General features: G+C 39.1%; 1 protein-coding gene across 2 annotated transcripts; it reads left to right on the top strand.

The window, feature by feature from the left end:
- Window positions 1-13,779: 13,779 nt before the first annotated feature.
- LOC126582802 (acetyl-coenzyme A synthetase, chloroplastic/glyoxysomal-like) lies at window positions 13,780-21,338 on the top strand. Of its 2 annotated transcripts, XM_050247002.1 has the most exons (18): window positions 13,782-14,668; window positions 14,775-14,918; window positions 14,999-15,154; window positions 15,252-15,374; window positions 15,458-15,626; window positions 15,769-15,851; window positions 16,060-16,161; window positions 16,238-16,326; window positions 16,443-16,533; window positions 17,285-17,398; window positions 17,994-18,070; window positions 18,152-18,230; window positions 18,451-18,519; window positions 18,625-18,800; window positions 18,979-19,035; window positions 19,212-19,302; window positions 20,521-20,619; window positions 20,798-21,338. In XM_050247002.1, the coding sequence occupies exons 1-18, from the start codon at window positions 14,075-14,077 to the stop codon at window positions 20,981-20,983; spliced, it is 2,499 nt and encodes an 832-aa protein (XP_050102959.1). In that variant the 5' UTR covers window positions 13,782-14,074; the 3' UTR covers window positions 20,984-21,338. The 2 variants fall into 2 exon arrangements, with proteins under 2 accessions (XP_050102960.1, XP_050102959.1); XM_050247003.1 differs by lacking the exons at window positions 20,521-20,619; window positions 20,798-21,338 and adding an exon at window positions 20,051-20,202 and having other exon boundaries at window positions 13,780-14,668.
- Window positions 21,339-21,663: the final 325 nt, after the last annotated feature.

The raw sequence follows: 21,663 nt of genomic DNA, 5'->3' as shown, positions 1-21,663 counted from the left end.
CTGCCAATTTCGGATCCTTTGCATACGTCGATAGCCCAGGATTGACCCGCATCGACACAAACCCATCATTTTCAAAATCAAACACGGCATCATTACCCCCGTCGACTCTGTACCCGAATACATGGATCCAGCGTTCCGTACTTTCACCGTCGATGACAATCCCGTACCATTTCGTACCATAATTTCTCCAGATTCTCACGGAAATGAGAAGGTAGCATACTGTGAAGACGAGTGCGATGGAGATTGAGGCGATGATTAAGAGGCTCGATTTGGGGTTTCCTTTTAAACTCACGACGAAGCTCCAGGGTTTCTTGAACAGGGCCGAACCTGACTCCCCATTGGAGACACAGATGGAGCATAAACCAACGTCGGGGTTTTGGTTTCGAGATCGGGCTGGGTTTGAGGATCTCGGGACCTGGGCGGATGGCATCGAGGAAGGATGTGAGAGAGCGATGGTTGCGACGATGACGTTGATGGCGACTGCAGTGGAAGAAGTAGCAACGTAGCTGTGGAAGCAAGCGATGGTGAAGACTACGTCGAAGAGAATGACGACTGAGTAGAGGCAGAGAAGGAGCAGCAGCCATAGAAGGGGAAAAGAAAGAAAATGAGTTGTAACATCTTCAACGAAATACTGAGGCACTTGCAGTTGGGAGATCTTTGGGGCAAACAGCCGTCCTAGCTCTTCTTAATGTAGAGGTGGTAGTGGTTTCTCCTCATCTGGTGGTGGATTGAATGATAGATTTGATTATCCTTCCTTCGACTTTGACCCTGACGACATCAGAGGGAGAGCCTGCGACTGACTAGATGGATATGGGCCTCAACTTCGTGGGCTGTCATGGTAGTATCCTCTGTTATGGGCATAGCAGTGGTTCAGATCACAAACTGAAAAGATGGCAACAGCTTTGTAAATTCAAAGTTTGAGAGAGAGAAAGCTCTGTGTCTATGTCTTTGTGTGAGTTTTTGCAGATTCATGACGGAGGTGAAAAATTGAGAGAGAACTGACATAACTTTTTGTGTCGTTTCCCATAGACGGTGCCAAATGTTGATGCACAAAACCGAAGGTCTTGGAACAACGTAAATCCGACCGTGAATCTGCAAGTAATGTAAATAACACAAGATGTATCGTGGTTCACCCCAAGGTTTGGGCTACGTCTACACTGATTATATTTATCTAAGAGTATTTGTGAGGGGGAGAGAGTGAGAGCTTTGCTCTAGATGAGAGAGACTTAGGGTTTGTAAAGGTGAGGAGGCCCTTTTATAGAATAAGGGCTCATTCCCTAATTACATATTTGCCTATTCCTTTATTACATAATTACATTTAAGTCCCCCGAGTATTTATACGAGGCCCTAAATATGGTATAAACAAAGTGCATATCGACATAAAGTAGATACTTGCAATGAGGAATACCACAAGCCGAGCCACCTTGCAGCGAGCATAGTCTCTAGCTGAGCAGCCTCGCAACGAGCATCGCCTTCAGCCGAGCAACCGCCTCGCCGTGAGCATAGCATCTAGCCAAGCAGCCTAGCAACGAGCATCGCCTCCAGCCAAACAGTCTCGTAACGTGTGATACCTCTAGCCGAGTATTACTTTATGTTGAGCATTGCCTTGTGTTAAGTACTGGTTCAAGACGTCTAACCACTTCAGCCTGTACATGGATTGGATTTGAAGTTTCTAGCCAAAAGACTCTCTTGAGTGAAGACTTGGGGGACTCCTTTTGTTACCATATATTGGGCCTCGTCTTTGGACCTCATCCCTAAGCCCATGACAAATGTAAAAAGGGAGGGAGCCCTTATTCTATAAAAGGGATGTTGATGCACAAAACTGGAGGTCTTGGTACAACGTAAATCCGATCGTGAATCTGCAAGTAATGTAAATAACACAAGATGTATCGTGGTTCACCCCAAGGTTTGGGTTACATCCACACTGATTATGTATTTATTTGAGGGAGAGAGCTCTGAGAGTGAGAGCTTTCAGAGGGGGTGAGAGGGCCTAGGAATTGGCCTCTTCATTTATTACATAATTACATTTAAGCCCCCCGAGTATTTATACGAGGTCTAAATACGAGGCCCTAAATATGGTATAAACAGTAGTCGCCCAAGTCTTCAGTCAAGAAAGTATTTTGGCTGGAGAATTGAAATTCAGTCCATATGTGGGCAGAAGTAACTAGATACTGTCTTGAACTGATGCTCGATATGAGGATGTGCTCAATCTAAAATGACGTTCAACTAGAAGTAGCACACGCTGCGAGACTGCTCGGCTCGTAACTTATGTTGCCTTGGTTGGCTCGGCTTGCGGCGTTTGAAGGTGAAGAAGTCTCTTTTATAGCATAAGGGTTCGCTCCTCAATACATGAATGATGGGCTAAAGTTGATGCTTTCTAATGATGGTGAGGGGGTCAATTTTATAGAATAAGGGCTCGTTCCTTAATACATAAATGATGGGCTAAAGTTGATGCTCGCGGCGAGGCGGTTGCTCAGTGGGCGGCGATACTCTCTAATGGTGGTGAGGGAGTCTCTTTTATAGAATAAGGGTTCACTCCTCAATACATAAGTGATGGGTTAGGAGTGATGCTCGCATCGAGGTGGTTGCTTAGCTGGCGGCGTTGCTCTCTAATGATGGTGAGGGAGTCCCTTTTATAAAAGAAGAGTTCGCTCCTCAATACATGAACAATGGGTGCTCTCTAATGAAAGTAAGGGAGTCCCTTTTATAGATTAAAGGCTCGCTCCTCAATACATAAGTAATGGGCTAAGTTCCCCAAGTATTTTTCATGAGGCCCAGTTGAGGCCCAATATATGGTACATAATGTAGTCCCCCAAGTCTTCGGTCAATAGAGTCTATTGGCTGGAGACTTTAAATTGAATCCATGTATGGGTCGAAGTGGCGGTTGTTCGGAGGCGGTATTTGTATACCCTGCACTGAAGCTTTGTAGGTGAAGCTTTGCAAGTGAAACTTTGAAGCTAGAGCTCTGTAAATGAAGCTTTTGAAGCTAGAGCTTTTGTAAATAAAGTTTTTGAAGCTGGAGCTCTGTAAATGAAGCTTTTTGAAGCTAGAGCTTTTGTAAATGAAGCTTTTGAAGCTGATTGACATGAGTGATCCTCATGGATGTTGTCATGAGTGATGCTCATGAATGTTAACATGAGTGATGCTCATAAATGTTGACATAAATGATAGTCATGAATGTTTTATGTATGATTGTTATGAGTGATGCTCATGAATGTTTATGTATGAATGACATGAGTAATGCTCATGTATAATTTAGAGTACTGGGCGTACTTTTGATCACCTGGTTGGTGGCATAAAGGAAAGTACGGGTTGTACATTTCATCACCTGGTTGGTGGCATGAATGACTAGTTGCCAAATGATTTTAGAGTACGGGTTGAAAAGCCAAATGATATTGGAGTACAAGTTGTACATTTCATCACCTAGTTGATGGTAATAGTGGCAGGTCGCCGAATAATTTTGGAGTACTGGGCGTACTTTTGGTTACCTGGTTGGTGGTAATAGCGGCGGGGTGCCGAATAATTTTTTGTAGTGCTCGGCGTACTTTTGATCACCTGGTTGGTGCTATTTTGGGCTTATGGGCCTTCGCCCTCCACAACATGCCAGCCCATTTATTTTGGGCTTTCGGCCTTTTTTTTTTTTTTTTACTATTACCCTATGATGGGGTTTATATATATTACCCTTTGATGGGATTTATACATATTACACTCTGATGAGGTCTATACAGATGTCTCCGAAAGATAATAAATTACATCATTCTGGTGGGGTGTTTATTCCTCACTTTTGCTTTGTTTTTTTTGTTTTTTTTTTGTTTTTGTTGCTTTCTCTTTTCTGCTTTGTTCCCCATTGCTTTTCTTAGACAGCCTGATCATTACTTTTGCTTTCTCAGAAATCATTATTTCACATGTATGAAACCGTGAGCACATGGCATGCCTTTCCTTTGTCTGCTGGATTTCTTCCTTTCTTTATCTGACTTTCCCTTTTTCTTTTTTAAAAGTGCTGGTGGAGAAGATGAGGGTGCCGTCCACAAAGCTCAAGTTGCTGGAAACCACCGTCTTCGTCATCCCATCTCCGAACATCATTACATTCTACTTGCTCTTATCCATCAACACATTCTCATAATAAACCCCTTGCTTCACATGAATCAGAATCCTGTTCTCGTTTGAAGTAACCCTGGTCTGCCATTGATAGACGTGGCACGATCTGGATAGGTGGTTTTTTGCTGCTGCTGCAACAACTAAGTTCAAGGGACTGAGATGTTTAAGAAGAACACGAGGCATCTTTGCTTTTTGTTACATTTCCCACTACAGCAGCAAGCAAACTGCATCATTTTCCCTCCGCGACTTCACCGTCCGTAGTGACCTCGACAAGATCGTTCGGGTCAACGACGAGTTCCGGTTCGGATCCGATTACAGCTTCATCAATCTCATGGTATTTGGGATAAACGTTGGTGAAGTCAGCGAATGACTCGTGCAAAGATGGGAGAGACTTGTGGTTGGTGAACACGGTGTTTGGGAATATGGATGATGAAGTCGTGGCTGCAAAGTCGCGGCGACAAGCTGCAGAAGTGCTTCCGGAATTGGACATAGTATGGTGGTGATGCGCTGACAGCTTCTGTAACGGGCGGGGGCAGCAGCCACTGAGGCATACTTCTGTGACCTCTTTCCAGCAAGGTGACTGCATCTCTCTCCCACTCTCTCTCAACAATTTTGGTAAAGTACGTGTGCTTCGACCAACTCAACATCAACCATGCCGAAGCCACCACGCTGTGCAACGGCATCATCGATCCCAACTTCACTGGTAACCTGGGAAGACCAGAAATGCTTTGAGCTTTGTGGGAGATAATCTTTGTAGGACGCCATTGGAGAAAGCTTCGAGCTTTGTGGGCTGTAATCGACAAATTTCAATTACGATTTTAACTGAGAGAAAAGTACCAATTTGAATGGTCATGATTCCAGAATTGCAGCCAATGTCAGGACAATCTTTTCCTTCGAACCATTCCTTCTTGAAAACCTTTCAACCTAGCATCTTCTTCCATTTCTTGGCCGATCTGATAGCCGTAGTAATTTTTGTGGTTTCCATAAGGGAAAATCTCTTTGCGTTTCTTATTACTGATCTGCCCATGTTGTTGTTCACCTTCCAAACCTAGATGCGACACCTCCGGCCCAACCCCATTCCTGCTCCCAAACGACGTCATCTCGTACCTGCCATTTAATGTCTCCCAGCTCCCCCCGTTCATCGCCCGGTCTGAATACACCACCACCCGGTGTTCCGGCTTCCCAATCTCGACGTGGAGGTCGTTGATGATTTCCTAGATTTCCTTCGATTTGACCAGAGTAGGGGGTAAGTCGGCGGCGGTAGGCAGGCTTGGGCTTGGCCTTGTGGACCCGGGAGCGATAAAAGGAGAGGAGAAAGAAGATCAGGACTATCAGAGAATCGACAGGATTCAATGATGACCCAGAGACGAAGCCCAAAGATTGATGTCGGTTTCGAAAGCTGCGAGTTCACAAACGCTGCGACGTACAACGATATTGTGAATACTAAGAGAACGGCTCAGACAGTTCACTGCTTGGGTTGTGGGTTCCGTCGTATTGGGTCTCCGGAGTTTGATTTTCCTGCCATCGACCTGGTGTTGGGAGAAAAAGGGGGTTTATGTTGGGAGAAAATGATTGGGAAAGTGTTTGATAGTTTTTTTATAGATAATACACATAGAGGAGGACGAAGTGTTTGCTTGGTTCAGAAAAAGATGGATTTTTTGGATTTCTTTTTATTTTGGTTCCTGGGTTTTGTAGATCCACAGTGGAAGTGGAAAACTGAGAGAGAACCGACACAACTTTTCCTATCGATTCCCACAGACGGCGTCAAATGTTGATGCACAAAACCAAAGGTTTTGGTACAACGTAAATCCGACCATGAATCTGCAAGTAATGTAAATAACACAAGATGTATCGTGGTTCACCCCAAGGTTTGGCCTACGTCCACAATGATTATGTATTTATTTGAGAGAGAGAGAGCTCTGAGAGTGAGAGCTTTGAGAGCGGGTGAGAGGGCCCAGGAATTGGCCTCTTCCTTTATTACATAATTACATTTAAGTCCCCCGAGTATTTATACGAGGTTTAAATACGAGGCCCTAAATATGGTATAAACAAGAGACTCTCCCTCACCTTCATAAAAGGCCTCACATCCAGAGAGTCTCAGATACATCTCTCACAATAATATAGAGGGCAATACCCTCTCAGCCAAATAGAAAGCAAAATGGCAAGGGCTGCATCCACAGAGAGCTCCCTTGCTGATCTATTGTAATTCATACATTTATACAGTAAATGGAATCAACATCAGTGTGGACATAACCCAAACATTGGGGGTGAACCACGATACATCTTTATGTTCTTGTGCGTTTGTGCGATTCACTGCCGAATTTACGTTGGTCCAAGATCCTCCGGATTTTGTGCATCAACATAGTTAATGAGGAATGCTCAACAAGTTTTAGGGCAGAGAGAGGTGTTAGGCAGGGTGATCCTCTCTCTCCATATCTTTTTGTGTTATGTGTTGAGAAGTTGGGGCATCTTATCAGTGAAGTTGTCTCTAATAAATGTTGGAAGCCTGTCAAAGTGGCTAAAAAGGGCCTGCCATTTCGCATTTGTTTTTTTGCAGATGATAATATTTCTTTAGCGAGGCTTCTATTTCTCAAGCTAAAGTGGTTAAACATTGTTCGGACACTTTATGTTTTTTTGTCTGGGCAACAAATTAGCTTTGAGAAGTCTCAAATTTTTTGTTCTTCTAATGTGGACAGCAATGTTGCTGATCTAATTAGTGAAATTTATGGCTCTCCAATTGTTCAGAACTTGGGAAAGTATCTAGGTGTGCCTTTAATTCATTCTAGAATTAATTACAGCACCTATATGGAGGTTGTTAACAAGGTTCAGAGTAGACTCTCTGCTTAGAAAGCCAACACTTTATCTCTTGCTGGAAGAACTACTCTTATTCAAGCGGTTACTTCAGCTATTCCAGTTTATGTGATGCAGACAGCCAAGCTCCCAATTAGCACTTGTGATTTAATTGATGGTTTGAATAGGAAATTTTTGTGGGGTTCTTCTGAAGTCAAAAGTAAAACTTGTTTGGTTAGATGGAGTTCTGTTTGTCTTCTTAAGAACAAAGGTGGTTTAGGTCTTAAGAGAATGAAGTACATGAATGCTACTCTTTTGGCCAAGTCCAGTTGGCGTTTATTACAACGAGATGATGGTCTTTAGGCTAGTACTTTCAGAGGTATGACTGATAATTCCTATTATGACTTTTGTGATGGTTGTGTTGAATCTATTGATCATATTCTTCGACAGTGTGATCGTGCAGAGTTAATGTGGAATCAATTGGGTATGCATTCAATTGTTCGATCTTCGGTTGGTATTGACTTTCATGATTGGATGAGAGTGAATCTTTTTTCGAGAAGATTACTCTGCCATAATCTGCCTTGGTGGGGTGTTTTTGCCTTTGCTTGTTGGTGGTTATGGAAATGGAGGAATTTAAGCATTTTTACGTCTGATTTCATTTTCCCAAGTCAACTCATATTCTCATTTTTAAAGCTGCTAAATAGTGGTTTGAGGTGCAAAATTTTAGTGCTAAGCCTGTGAAGAGTATGATTTTTTTAGCCTAGGATCCTCCTCCTCCTATGTCACAGCCCGTCCCAAAATTCATTTATCAGTGATGTAAAATGACAGCTTTATCCTTGGACGGGAAAATGGTAGTGTGTATGTGGGACATATTGAGACTTAGAGATTGTTATGTGGTCTTGAATTGGTGACCACGTGGATCACACACATACCACACTCACTCATTATCTCTTATTCCCGTGCTCTCTCTTTCTCTCCTCTCTCAGACTCTCTTTCTCCTTCTTCTTGTATGGACGAACATCAAGGACCTCTCAAACCTCACAGATCGAGGAAGAAAATGGTACCATTGTATTCATGAGGACCCTACGAGTTCAAATGTATCAATTTCTGGTAAGGAAACCTTTGATTTCACGTGGAAACCCTAGCCCTGATTTTGGTCACTAGTCATGTGGACGTAAATATGTTGATTTCAGGGAATTTCTAGCTCATAGAGAGCTTTAGGAGGTCCTAAGGAGGCTCGGGGTGGTTCGTTGGATAAATTTGGACGTCGAGATAGCTAGTTTCGAAATTGACCGGATTATCGAGCTTTCTCAGGTAAATTCTAGTGGATTTCAAGGCTTAAAAATGGTATAACGTGATTCTGCATGTTATTAGTTTTCCAATGGTTCAAATTTCATAAGTTTTGGTGAAGAATCGAGTGAAAACAAAGGTTTTGAAGTTTAACCCAGTTTTCTGACAACCGGCAACTCACCGGAGAAGAAAGGGGAATATTCCATCAGTTTTGACGGAATATGTTGACGCCGTCAGTTAGTTTGGATGGTTACCGTTGGACTTAACGGAATATTTTGGGGAATATTCCTAACAGCAGTTAAGGAATCCGCAGGATTCCCTGCGCGTGGCTGCTCGTTTTGCTGTGAGCTCGCCGGCGCGTGAGGGGTCCAAAAATTAATCTAAAAATTTGGGGATGATCCTGAGGTTGTGTAGGTCACTATGGTATATTCATATACCCATTTTGAGCAATGTATGAGAAGTTATTAACTAGTTTTGTCTATGTGCTTTAAAATAACGTTTTTATGGTTAATTCACATATATGTGGGACTTATCCCGAGGACGAGTGTATCCACGGGCGACTCGGGGGTTACGACCCGTCGACGTACCAGTGAGTAGGCTTTTGTTTTCAATATATATTTATATACTTGATATATTTCCCATAAATGCATTTTTAAGGAAAGTATGCTTTGAAATAATATGCCAAATGCTTTTATATTCTGAATACGCATTTCATGGTTACATATATATATATATATATATATATATATATATATATATATATATAAATGTGGTGTTGTGGAGGCACATGTAAGTTCAGGTAAGTTATGTTTGGTTATGTGAATCATCAATGATGTGGTATGTGATGGATTGATGTTGAGCTCTTAAAACTGCACCTAGGGTGATTGTGATTTCGCTAGAGATATGAAGTACATGCCTGTTTAATTATGTCACCTCCCGCATTATATGCTCATATTGGATCCAACTTAAGTGCACAGTTTTGTCGTACAGACCTTAATTATGGTTCTAACTCATAGGTGACTAGCGATTTATCGCCCGGCTATTATGAGAAAGTAAAATTGAGCATAACTATATTACACCCAATCTTGTCGTACATACCTTTTTAGTGGTTCCGATTTATGTGTAGTATATTGCCGTATAGGTCATTGTAGTGACTCCGGCTAGATTGACTTAGAGCTATGAATTCAGCCGTACAGACTCTCATAGGGGTTCCAGCTAACATATCATATTTCTATGAATTTATTCTTACCTGAATTGCTTACTCTGTTATATATTGGCATGACATATATTTGAATATAATTATGTGAAGCATGAATTGAATTGATATGATTTCATATATATATATATATATATATATATATATATATATATATTATGTATATGCTTATATTCTGATTCTGGGAAAAATTATACATGTTTTACAGCGAGGGGTTAGATATGTTGATAAAGAAAATGATTTTGTAAAACATTTGTTTTTGCCCACTCACGTTTTCTATTTTGCGCCTCTCCAGGTTTTAAGTAAGCTCGCTGTTGGTGGCTTGAGGACGTCGGCAATTCTGACTTATCTAAATAATAGTAGGACATTCTTAGTACTGTATAACTAGTACTTGTTCTACTGGACTGCACCTAGACTTTTATGCTCTGAATATGAGTGTTTACTGTTGTAACTAACTCCTATCACTCCATGTTTAGTAGTGCACTCTAGTAATTCGGTTTTTAATTATTCGTATAATTCTTATCTTTATTGCTTCCGCACTGTGCACATAGCTACGTCACTCTCACGTGACGGCCAGCATGCCTTGATCTTGGTTGCGTTGTGTCATCCTAATTATGTCAAGTTGAATGTGGATGGCAGTAGGAAGAGTGGCAAGGGGTGCTCTAGTGCTGGTGGGATTCTACATGCTGCTACAGGTGTGTGGATTGCTGGTTTCACTATAAATATTGGTGTGGGGAGTGTGCTTAATGCTGAGTTATGGGGTTTTTTTCATGGCCTGACTCTTGCTTGGAGATTGGGTTATAGAAAAGTGCTTGTTGAATTGGACTTCGATGTGGCTGTTACCTTAATAATGGATTTTAATTCCTCTATGCACCCTCTTGCTCATCTCATTACTGCTTGCCCAGAGTTATTGCGCAGGGATTGGATTTGCTTGATTTCACATGTTTATCGTGAGAAGAATAAAATGGCTGATGGTATGACATATTTAGGCCATAAGTTTGACATTGGTCTTCATGTTTTTTATGAGTCTCCTCCTCTTGTGGATAGGTTGATCTTTGATGATGCTGTTGGGTTTCCTCATACCCGTTTTGTTAATAGTTAGTTGTTTTTCTTGGGTCTTTTGACCCCTAATTTTACCAAAAAAAATATAAAAATTTCAGATCATATTTCCTACTATTCAAATTTGAAGAAAAAAAAATGTCACTCAATACTACAGTTTGGTGGTATTCCTTTTCACTTGAAAGTGAAAGGTCTTAAGTTCGAATCTCGTGGATGGCGAATTTGATACCAAATTAGGCTGCCCATTGTGTGGCTTAGCTAAACTCCCATTTTTTTTAATGTAAAAATATCGATTGTAAAAAAAATTTGAGGAAAAAAAATAAAAAAATTCATGTCTGCTATTAACCTTTACATACTTTTAGGGAGAAATTATTAATTTTTGTTATTAAATTTATTAATTAATACTGAAATTTAACATTTTATCCTTCAATCAAATTCAAATTAATAAGGCTTTAATATAAGATTTTGGTCAACTTGGCACCAGATCCAAAGTTCTCTTCCTATTATTCTGGTCAAAGCTAGCCAAATCTTACTAAAATGTTTAGTGTATGATATTTTTTGTTGTTTATTATTTTATGCGTTGAATAATACATTGGGTCGTGGCTTCAATGCAAATATGACACTCAGTATTATGGTTGTTTTAATCTTAGATATAATTTTTGCAATTAATTTTTTATTTTCAATCTCAGCGATTCAAGTTTTGTTTCACTCAATGCTAAGTACTATTGAAGAATCATAAATTCATTGATAATATCATAACGATAGAAAATGTAAAAAATATTCCCCCCCCCCCCAAAAAAAAAGCCATCAATCCATTTACTATACTTTTATGGTGGTTTGTGAGAAAATTAAGACTCCACCGTAAAATTATTTGGAAATGTAGGAAGTAGCCCAACGTATTTATAGGGGTATGTTATCCATACATCCCATTTTACTTCCTACACACCCTCTTAATTTATAACCGTCAGATCGACTAAATCAAAGAAAATCAAATGACAGAAATTAATTAAGAGTGTGAGAAGTAAAAATGAATGCAATGTCCCTTCTCCCATAAATATGAGATTCATTCTCAACACGTCTTCTCACGTGTGAGAAATTTTCAAGTCTAATAAGTGGAACAACCTGCTATGATAGCATGAAGAAAGTTGCAGTTTTACTGTAAAACCAATTAGCAATATGGAAAATGCCTAACGTACTTATAAGTCCATTCAATGTCTTCCTTTCCACTAATATGAGATTCATTCTTAACAATTCGGACTCTTGTAACTGTTAAATATTAGTTGTTGTATTTCGTAAAATATCTAAAGTTAGAAAGTCTGGACACTCTAGAAAATCTCATCCTTCTTCTGAGTTGGTGAAGTAAGGATGCGAGCGACTTATATGAAACATGTTCAACGATATGGCCGGTCCTAAGAATTTGAGGGCCCTAGGCAAGCCTTCAAGGTGAGGCCCTAAAGTTCTCTAACCCATAACTCTTTGTACATTGATATATATAAAAAAGTTCGCTAAATACACAAAAATATCTATTTATACATCAAATATCATTAGAAATTAATATCAAAATATTACTTAGATGTTACACATATAGCGTTTTTTAAAAACAAATGTACTAAATTAAGTATAGATAATCGAGATAGAGTCATAGTCCACTAAAACAACTCATGTGTTAGAAAAACTTGTGCACATAGTGATCGATAGGGGTGGGAAATTTTGCCATAAACCGATTTATCGACCGAATCATACCGATTGACTCATAATGGTATGATATAGTTTTGGCATTTTTTCATAATCGGTTGGCATTTTACCGAACCGACAATTAATGACATGGCTTTGGTAATTGATTTTGTATGGCGGCGGTAAGCTATACCTACTAATATATATATATATATATATATATATATATATATATATATTTCTATTTAAATATTTTAGGTTTTTTTTTTACATGCTTGACTCCTCAGTTTTAGGGTTTAGAAAATAAATGACTCTTTAGTTTTAGGGTTTAAAAAATATATGTATATGCATATGTTTCATGCCATGATAAATATAGAAAATATTGTTAACAAAATTGATAGCTTGATGATTATTGATACTATATATACACGTACATATATATGATTTTGAATGTATATGCGTTGCTTATGTTTAGGATGATGGAGTCTAGCCAATCAACCGCTAGTGCACAACATGGATTAATCAAAAATGAACCGCACAATGCAAGCACCCCAATATGACAATCAAATTGAGCCCTTGGAAATGGAAGATAGCGAGGAAGAAGTGGAAACCATCAGTTATGCCATTTACCAATCGAACCAGCCAATAATGTTGGCTGAACTAATTTTTGGCAACTACAAGAAAACGGTTAACTAGCGGTAACTGATTTTCAATAATTATATATATATGGCTGGTAAGTTGCACGAAAAATTTGTCAATCGAACCGAGCCTTAGTGATTGACAATGGAATGGAAAAGCTCTTGCAAAGACAAAATATTAATGGCGCGTTTATTAATCCGTAATCAAATTGAGAGGAATTAGATTGAGGGGGGATTGGATTGAGGAGGAATTGAAATGAGGTGGAATCAGAATCTGATTCCTGTTGAAGTTGTTTACTAAAACTAATAGGAATTGGAGTAGGAATAATGTTGAGTCCATATAAGTTGTTTACTAATTCATTTCAATCGGAATGAAAACTAGGTTGATTACTATATTGCCCTTACATAAATAAATTATTTTCATACTAATTAATTAAATTAAATTCTTAATTAAATTTATATAATAAAATTCATCTATATAAGCATGTATAAATAGGTTTATTTATTTATTAAAAGATGGCAAGAATGATGTTGAGTCCATATAAGTTGTTTACTAATTCACTTCAATCAGAATGAAAACTAAATTGATGACTAAATTGCCCTTACATAAATAAATTATTTTCATACTAATTAATTAAATTAAATTTATATAATACAATTATCTATATAAAAATATATAAATAGCTTTTATTTATTTAATAAAAATGACAGAATGAGTGTCAAATGAAGATCAATGTTGGGATAATAAGAAACAAATGAGGGCATAATTGGAATAAAAGATGCATTCCCGATTCCCTTGCCCTCAGGGAATTCAAATACCTCACAAAACTAGGGAATCTGGTTCCTCCAATTTCAGGAATTGGATTCCTTGTTTCGTGTGAGCTCCACCACTTTTTTGATTCCTTAATATTTAGTAAATACCGAAATACTCCGTAATCGGAATTCAATTCCTTTTTTTTATTCCGATTACCCTTAGGTGAACATACCATAAGTGGAGAGTGGAGAGAGAAAAGGGTATTCTATTCTCTACATCACTGCGCCCGCCGCCCAATGCCAGTTCCAGTTCCAGTTCCAACTCCAACGCCAATTCCAATTCCATTTGGCAGTTGGCAATTCCAGTACCAATTCCTTGCCTGCCAGCTTTGACACGTTTGTTTATGATCCATCGATTAATATTATTTTAATTATTTATTCAAAGGGAGAAAAGTCAGAATTCAATGGATTCATCCCTAGTAAACGAATGAATCCAGAGGCAAGACAAGAGAGGAAGCAAACTAGGTCTAGGCTAGATTATTAGTAGAGAGACAGGATGGTCCCCCTTCAGCATCATCAGTTATATTACAATAATAATATTAATATTAATATTAATAACACTGTGACTACCTGTACCTGGGGAGGAGGAAGAGGAGGAGGATTTGGATTAGGTTATAGTAATCTTCATAATGTTATCCTTTATCCGGGTCAGGGTTTTGCATGTCATCAGATTCATCATCACACTCCTCCGTTAGCCAAACATTCCGTTTCCGCTCTCCACGAAAGAAGAAAGTCAATTCCAGATTCCAATTCCAATTCGTTGTGTCGCCTTCTTATACCAAGAGGAAGAACAAGGAGGAGCTGTTTGTGGGCGTCGCCCAAATTTAAATCCTGCGGTTGGGACATGGAATCATCATCGCCTGATCATGCTGCTAATAACAACAAGAAGCCTCGTAATAATCCAAATTTGATTACAACAAGCGATCACCTGCGGCATGTGGAGTCGATGGCCACAATGCCTTCTGGCGCCGGAAACATTTCCCACCTGAACGCCATCATTCTCGGAGAATCACTCGCCTCTGAAGAGAACGATCTCGTCTTTCCCAGCGACCACTTCTCCCTTCAGGCTCACGTCTCCTCTCCCCAACAGGTACGGTAGTTTCTTCTCTCAGTTCTCTGCGCTTTGCACTTCCGCTTCCAAGTTCCAACAACATACTCTAATTTCTTGTTACCCTCCTCCTCCTCCTCCCCCTCAGTATCTGGAGATGTATAAACGGTCCATCGAGGACCCCGCCGGATTTTGGTCCGACATCGCTTCCACCTTCTTTTGGAAACAGAAATGGAGCAAACCAGTCTACTCGGAGAATCTCGATATCAGGAAAGGCGATATCCGGATTGAGGTCTTTCTTTTGATTCTTTGATTTTATTTGCTTGCCTTGTATTTTTTTGAGTTCAGAAAATTCTAATTTGAGTCGAGCAGTGGTTCAAGGGCGGTCTCACCAATATCTGCTACAACTGCCTTGACACAAATGTTGAAGCTGGACTTGGCGACAAAATTGCCTTCTACTGGGAAGGCAATGATCTTGGTGTTGATGCCACTTTAACTTACACCCAGCTTCTCCACAACGTTTGCCAGGTCGGTCCGTCTATCAATCTGCCTGGGACTCCGAGTTGCTTCATAAAACTAATCAATAAATATTTCACCTTTTCTTACCTGTACCATTCATTTGCAGCTTGCAAACTATTTGAAAGATGTTGGAGTTAAAAAGGGTGATGCTGTTGTGGTTTACCTGCCCATGTTAATGGAACTTCCAATCACAATGCTTGCATGTGCTCGAATTGGTGCCGTTCACTCGGTGTTGCACCATCTTTCTCTTTGCTTTCCAGCATCCCCAATGCTTTCTTTTTTCATAATTAATTGACTTTTCCACTCTTTCAGGTTGTCTTTGCCGGATTTTCTGCAGAATCTCTTGCTCAAAGGATTGTAGATTGCAAACCGAAAGTCGTAATCACTTGCAATGCTGTTAAAAGAGGTTCTAAGGTTATCCACCTCAAAGATATAGTTGATGCTGCCCTTATAAAATCATCCGAAAGCGGGGTTTCTGTAGGTATGGAAATTAGCAAATTGATATGTGATTTATATAAACTGCTTCTTTTTAATAACCTATATGCGTGTGTCGTGGCGAGGCAATGCACACTTTTTATGTAAAAGTTCTTTGTATCATGACATCTGATGCCCTGTTTGACCAGATATATGCTTAACTTACGAAAATCAATCGGCTATGAAGAGGGAAAGTACTAAATGGCTGGAAGGAAGGGATGTATGCTGGCAGGTTAGCACTTGTACTAGCACCTCTTTATATAGACTTCCATGAAAGAAAGGATTCTTTTATTTGTTACATGCATAAAGGATTCTTTCATTTGTAACATGCATGCTGCATTGTGTGCTCTTCCTATATTATTGTTTCATCATATGCTTATAATTGGCCTGAATGTTTGTCTTACGGACGGTTGTGACTGATGACTCATGATTATCTCCAGGATGTCATACCTAAATATCCAACTACTTGTGCAGTGGAGTGGGTTGATGCGGAAGATCCACTTTTTCTGCTCTATACCAGTGGGAGCACTGGTAAACCGAAGGTAATTTATGTTCCATGCTTCAATTAATTGTTTTCTCCTTTTCCTTTTGGATTCTTCTAATAATAAGCTCTTATAGGGAGTTCTCCACACAACTGGAGGATATATGGTGTACGCTGCAACAACTTTTAAATATGCATTTGATTACAAGTCATCTGACATCTACTGGTATCCTTCAAAACCCTAAGCTTATCATTATTGTTATTTTGATTTTTTTTATGTGAAAGAAGCTTGCTTTGTTCTGCTATTTTTTCGTGACTGAACATGGCTTTATCTTTATTTAGGTGTACAGCTGACTGTGGTTGGATCACTGGGCACAGCTATGTCACTTATGGACCCCTGCTAAATGGAGCGACTGCTGTTTTATATGAAGGGGTAACTAATAGATAGATTTTGTATACATATTATCGTTTACATGTATGAGAGTAACCTAATATATATGTCCAAAGAAAAAAACATTCATCTGTGTACATATAGATCAGCCGACATCTCTACTCTGGCACTTGGAAATTTTTGGGAAAGAAGAAAAAGAGTATACCAAGAAGAAGCTGGACAGCTAGTCTAAAGATTATTTTTTTCTTTTTAACTTTTTTTTTTGTCAGTATAGTACTATCCCCTTAAGCGGAAGGTCTCTAGTTGGACATATGGTATTGTTTAAAGGGTGGATAGGTTCTTATGGTAACAAGGGTAAGCCCTAGGCTGCAGACTAACCATTGGACTGAGAATAACTTAATAAAAGGTGTCTTTATTTCCTCAAGAAAGCAAAATAACAAACAGTAGTTGACTAGTTATGAATATGACATTTAATTAAAATTTGTACATGTTTACTTCTGGTGAGAAGAATTACGTATCACTGTCTATGATCTATATAAAATTTTAATTTCTTTGTACATTATACTATAAATGAAATGAACTCTTCTAGTGCTAAATACATAATTACATTTAGGACACTGACTAGCTGTATCTGAATATGTGCATAATGCCAGAGGATCTCATGTGTAAAGAGTGCTGCAGTAAGATTGATTATGGTGTAATTTTTGGTGCATATGCTTGCTCTAATTTTTTCTAATTGGATTTCCTATGTTGACATTTCATTTAGCAGTTACAATCCATGTATATGTTGCAGGCTCCAAATTATCCTGACCCTGGACGCTGTTGGGATGTTGTTGATAAATACAAAGTGAGCATATTTTATACTGCCCCTACATTGGTGCGGTCCCTCATGCGTGATAGTGATGAGGTAAGATATTTTAGCCATTCGTTCATCATATATGGATGTGATTATTTTAATGTATTTGTTATTGATCCGGATGATTATGATTTTATAAGTTGGTGATGGCTGTTCCCAGCTATGTAGTCCAAAAAAATTCATTTCTCTATTTTCTTTTTTCTAGGTTAATCATTTCCCAAACAATTTTTTTCTTCAATCTAATGGATTTTTTTTCATTAACTGAACATGATTTTCTTGAAGTATAAAGCTTGTCTGTGTTTTTTAGCCATAAGATCCTCTTGTCATTTGTCCTTGTTTAAATTTTGTTCTTTTGTTCTGTCAAAGATGCTCCCCTGTTACACATCTGGTTTTCATGGGTGTCCCGCCTCTTGATGTATCTTATTAAGTTACTGATCAAGAAATCAGTCCTCTTTATAATCTCCATCATTTACTATCTGCATTGCAAGCATTGCAAGACTTTCCATTCTACATAGCGTTCTGTTTCTGCATCCATGGTGGTCTTGTTGTCTGGATGAGGCTAAGATTCAAGTACCCCTTACATAATGCCTTAAATATTTATGGATGTGTGTGTTCATTGAATTTTATTTATTTATGTATTATGCAGTATGTTACACGATACTCGCGAAAATCCTTACGGGTCCTTGGAAGTGTAGGCGAGCCTATTAATCCAAGTGCATGGAGGTTGTCATCTCATTTGTTGTCTGATTCAAAAGCTTCACTTCACACCAAAAAGAGTTATTAACCCAATGCTGTTTGGTACAGGTGGTTTTTCAATGTGGTTGGAGATTCAAAATGTCCTATTTCTGACACTTGGTGGCAAACTGAAACTGGTGGCTTCATGGTATTGTAGTACTGTTCTTATATAGTTTTTAACCCGTGCGCCATTGACTGGTGTTAAGCAGAAATATTATTGGCACGGGAAAATTCCGGGAAAATTCCTCAAGATTTTACTTTTGTTAAACACTCCCCTCACCACACTTATGTGCCAATATGCATGTGCATTCACCTTTCCACCAGCGAGACGTTTTAACTTGAAATGCTTGACCTTCTTTACCTGACAGATAACTCCATTACCGGGTGCCTGGCCACAGAAGCCTGGTTCTGCTACTTTCCCTTTCTTTGGGGTTCAGGTATTTTATTCTAATCTAGTTTATGGATCTCATTAAGTGTCCTCTTTTTATACTTTTGAATCTGCAAGATCTATATCTTGGTAATTATTTTGCTTGTAACTGCAGGCTGTCATAGTTGATGAAAAGGGTGTTGAGATTGAAGGGGAATGCAGTGGTTATCTGTGTGTAAAAAGCTCATGGCCTGGAGCCTTCCGAACTCTGTACGGTGATCATGAAAGATACGAAACCACTTACTTTAAACCTTTCCCTGGGTATTATTTTAGTGGTGATGGATGCAGCAGGTAAATAATAACATCAAATTGCAGTTACATCAGCGTGAGTGCTAACAAGTGTTATGCACGGAGGTTTTTGCTTCCAGGACAAGATTTGATTCCTTTATTTAGTTTAGAGTTTATAATTGATTCATTAGCACTTATTCTAATGTATTATAAAACTAAGCGTTACACATCAATGTCTCAGGGACAAGGATGGATATCACTGGCTTACAGGAAGGGTTGATGATGTTATCAACGTTAGGTATTTTGGGATTCCATAAACTATGTGCATATAATTTTTCGATCTTAATTTTTGTATGAGTGAGCTAAATGTAGTGATAGGATAATTAACGTGTGGATTTCTTAGGATGTAATGTGGACGACTCTGTGATTGTTGTTTATTCCCTTTGTTCAATGATAAAATCATAATATGTGCAGTGGACATCGTATTGGTACAGCAGAAGTGGAATCTGCTCTGGTCTCACATCCCCAGTGTGCTGAAGCTGCTGTGGTTGGCGTTGAGCATGAGGTATGTGAATGTGACGCATTTACTGAGTTTATAGATTAGTATTGCCACTTTACACCCTGAAACTCGACTTTTGCTCTACTTTGGTGGTATTCCATCTATTCTGTCAAATAAGTGTTAAAGTTTGCTGACGTATAAGGGCAATACAGTAATTTTGTCCTAGTTGGCACTGTTGGAGCACAAAGCTGTCAAAACAGCCGATTAAAAGTTGCCATGTAGTTTCATTTTCCACGTCCTTATCACCACCGTCTCTCACCTCAACTGATCCTTCCCTCTTTCTCGTTCTCTCACTTTAAGTCACCGTTTTATAGTTTGGCGATGAAATTCCAGCTGGGAATTGGGTTGGGCTGTCTGGATGTTGGGTAGGAGAGTGGTTGTACAAGATTAGCAAGAAAAATTTCCATAAAATCATGACTGAAGGAGAGCAGCAAAGTATGATGAAGAACGGCACAGCCAGAACATTATGTTGTTGAACTCAAATTGGGTTGGGCTTCAATCCCATACAAATACAACACAATCAAATTAGGAGTCAATTGATTGAATTTATTATGATTTCTTTGGATTTGAGCTACGATAAATGAGGAAATTAATTAAATAATTAGAAATTAAACGAGGATTTGGAATGGTTAAAGGCTTGGGTAATTTGCAGTTTCCCAGAGCTTGGAGATCAGCGAATATCTTTGCTGCTATGGCCCTCCCTCCCCCTCCTCTTCTCTCTCTCCTCCGTTTATTTTCTCTTCCTCTATGACAGATTCCTTCGCTGCTATGGGTTCTCAAGTACGTTGCAGGGCGGGACATTACACCTTGTGGCTGCCACATAAGCAATTTATTGGGTCCCACCATGCCGCATAACACCTATTTGACAGAATAGACTGAATACTGCTAAAGTGGAGCAAAAAAAAGTCGTGTTTCAAGGTGCCAAGTGGAGATATTTTTTGCTTCAGGGGGGAAGGGAGATTGAGTTTGAGTTCCATGGGGTATAACAAAAAATAAGCCAATAAAATATCATATCCCATTTGAGAAGAATAAACTTAGCCCATTAGAGAATAATAAACTCCTGTCTTTCTATAATCTGCATTGAAAATCTGATAATTTGTCTCCATATACTTTGCATTGTTTTATCAATTGTGCATGACATATTTAAGAGAGGGTGGGAGAGCGGGAGGGAGGGGTAGATGCTTCTGGCTAGTATGTCTGAACAAAATTACTTTCTTTCTATAGGTTAAAGGACAAGGTATATATGCCTTTGTTACTCTTGTGGAAGGTGTACCTTACAGTGAGGAACTCCGGAAAAGCCTTATACTGGCTGTGAGAAAGCAGGTATATATCTAGTCCTTGCTGTTCAGGTATATATGCTTTGTTTTTCTATTGCATCTTGTAATTGCAGTGCAAGTGCAACGGCACTCTAGTCCTGTGCTGTTCACAATCCAGGAGTCATATTTCAGATCTGATGGTTTCCGGTTACAATTATTAAATTTGGAATGTAAACATTTTTCAGATAGGACCATTTGCAGCACCGGACAAAATCCACTGGGCCCCTGGCCTTCCAAAAACAAGGAGTGGGAAGATCATGAGGAGGATTCTGAGGAAGATTGCTTCTAGACAGTTAGATGAGCTTGGAGACACCAGCACCCTTGCGGAACCAAATGTGGTCGATCAACTAATTGCTCTCGCAGATGTCTAGCAAGTGCGGAGGTTTTATTATTGGCCGCTTCATTTCCCAAAAGTTATCAATTGCACAAGATTAAACCTTAAAATACTTCAAGACCTTTGTTGCATGTGTCATTTTGCTTCCTTTTTATCCAAATGATTCAGATTCTCCGCAGCTACTTGCACAACTGAACACATTATGGATCTATTTTGTAACCTATTCGGTCTGGTTTTGAGCTTTCATCTTTTGTCCCAGATACGTATGACAGTATATGGAGGAAAGGGGGGATAAAGGTGCCGCTGGATGGAGAATGTTATATTGAATGACAATGACTGACAGGAACTATTTGAATTATTGATTACACATGTGACGCATGTCAATTTTCTAAGATGGTGGCAACAGTCACCACCTAGTTAAGGTGGTGAGCAAATTTGGATTCTATTCTGTGTACGGTGTAGTATAGTTTTTAGCATGAATTCTAAATAATGGCCAAGCGGACAAAAACAAAGAAAAATCATTACTCATAAGAGATTCACGCATACCACTAATTTAGATGCATAGTGCACTCTTCAAATGTGTTGCAAGCGTTTATTTGATGATGACACCATTGCATGAGAGAATCTCTCCTCACACTGTTTGTTTCATTAGCTGGACCTAAATGGTCTATTTGTTTAAACTCCTAACATCCAAAGGTCAAGCTGCTGAGAGAACTT

Source organism: Malus sylvestris, chromosome 9 (assembly GCF_916048215.2).
Source record: "Malus sylvestris chromosome 9, drMalSylv7.2, whole genome shotgun sequence".
NCBI lineage: Eukaryota > Viridiplantae > Streptophyta > Magnoliopsida > Rosales > Rosaceae > Malus > Malus sylvestris.
The sequence above is the reverse complement of the archived record's forward strand: the minus strand, read 5'-3'. Positions and strand labels throughout refer to the sequence as shown.

What these genes read in the sequence shown, in the direction of transcription:
- LOC126582802 (XM_050247002.1), top strand. Translation starts at nt 14,075, where the DNA reads ATGGTCCCCCTTCAGCATCATCAGTTATATTACAATAATAATATTAAT. An exon ending in GGAGCACTGGTAAACCGAAG is followed by an intron (nt 16,162 to 16,237) that starts GTAATTTATGTT and finishes AAGCTCTTATAG; the next exon opens with GGAGTTCTCCACACAACTGG. An exon ending in CTGAAACTGGTGGCTTCATG is followed by an intron (nt 18,231 to 18,450) that starts GTATTGTAGTAC and finishes TTTACCTGACAG; the next exon opens with ATAACTCCATTACCGGGTGC.